The sequence below is a fragment of the Austrofundulus limnaeus genome, unplaced genomic scaffold (genome assembly GCF_001266775.1).
Source record: "Austrofundulus limnaeus strain Quisiro unplaced genomic scaffold, Austrofundulus_limnaeus-1.0 Scaffold930, whole genome shotgun sequence".
Lineage (NCBI taxonomy): Eukaryota > Metazoa > Chordata > Actinopteri > Cyprinodontiformes > Rivulidae > Austrofundulus > Austrofundulus limnaeus.
The window spans coordinates 63591-65209 of NW_013953332.1; the positions used below are offsets into that span (position 1 = coordinate 63591).

A 1619-nucleotide genomic window follows, 5' to 3' on the forward strand; every position below is an offset into this window, starting at 1 on the left:
CTGCAGCGCAGCACAGGAGGGGACAAAAGCAGTATCGGTTAAGAGTATCGGCCGGCTTTTACAAGTACGAGTACTTGATGCTGGTATCGGACCCGATACCGATATGTATCGGGACACCCCTGTTTATTGGAAAACTGAAGCAATGCATTCTGGGTACAACATGGATTTGATTTGTGACGGGAAACGAAAGCACAGAGTACAGGAAACTATCTTCCCTTCAAAATAAGAGCTTGGATTTTAAAGTTTTCCATGTAGTTGCTCCAGTTGACCACTAGATGTCAGTCTTCATCTATCATAACATCTCTACATCATTTCTGCATCTCTAACCCCGTTGCTTCGACCAATTACATCAAGTGTTGAGCTCCAGCGTTTAAACTTTATCTTTTTTTAGAAAAGGAGCTCCAATTGAAAAGTAAACTAAATCAATACATACAAATTTTTAGCATGGATTACAAACGTTAACTGTTTTTACTGGGACAGGGAGTACTAAACGCTGCCTTCCTGCTACGTAAGCAGACACAAAGCATTGTGGGAAATCAGAACTCTGACCCAAAGCAACAGTCAGCAGGATGTATACCTTCACAATAAGAGTGTTTATCTGGGAGGGGTGCTGTTGGATAGATCACATGTGTTGTGATTCATTGACAGTCATACCTTCTGCTGTTCAACATAATGATGACTGGTAGATAATTAGTTATTAGCGGTTCTGCATTTTAAATTTAGAAAGCACAAATCTGCTTATGAATTATAAAAATTAGTAAGACCGCTAACGAAATATTTAGGTCCACAATCAGTGGATTTGCGCCTTGGCAGGCTGGTGCCACCACTGGTCTATTGAATAGGATTTTATGGTTTTGTCAGCCTTTACAAGCATGTTTTACAAGGCAGTTTTGATGTAGAAAAGTTTAAACAAGGTCTGTTTTCCTTTCAGGTGACAACAGTAAAACTAGCCTTTAAAAATGCTGTGAGTTTTATGAGCTTTAAGAACTCTGGGAACTTGATCGTCTGATCCCAAAATAATTGTTGTGCAGGAAATAAGTCTGTTCATGGTTCATCAGTTGAGCCACAACAACACAGCTGCTCTCAGTAAATATCACTATAAAAATGTAACTCATAGGTGAATTTTCTGATGACATGGTGGAGTTAAAAAAGAAAGAAGCTTTACTTGTGTTTCCAGACTGTCTTCATCTCCTCTGTGTAGTAACTCATGTAGCACTGCAGTCTGATACCCTCTGGAGTGCACTGCATCACCAGGTCAGAGGCAGATGCACCTGAGCCAAACACACAAAATCACAGATCCTCTGAGCCTTCAACACACAGCATCTGTTCTTAAAATACATTTCTATTTATTCATTTACTGTTTCATACAAGTGTGTATTGAACCTAAAGCACTGGATTAAACAGTATGATACAGATACATGTATTGTTGCACCCCTAACATACATACATACATACATACATACATACGAGAATAGGATTGTAAAATAGATTCAGAAGTTTTGGAACTAATAATTGTTTTTCTTTTATTTGTTTAAAAAAAATCACCAAAACAACCCCGAATAAATAACTAAAACGCTGTATACTTCAGTTCTACTTTTTTTCCTTTTAAAGGTAAAAGT

At 38.0% G+C, this 1619-nt stretch overlaps 1 protein-coding gene across 1 annotated transcript in view; it reads right to left on the reverse strand.

The window, feature by feature from the left end:
- The window catches only part of myom2a (myomesin 2a), a gene marked incomplete in the record, with an annotated part of 67075 nt that overhangs the window by 11852 nt on the left and 53604 nt on the right, over positions 1 to 1619 (reverse strand). Inside the window, 1 exon segment of the mRNA XM_014029629.1 lies at positions 1166 to 1271. Coding sequence (XP_013885083.1) covers positions 1166 to 1271 — 106 coding nt within the window.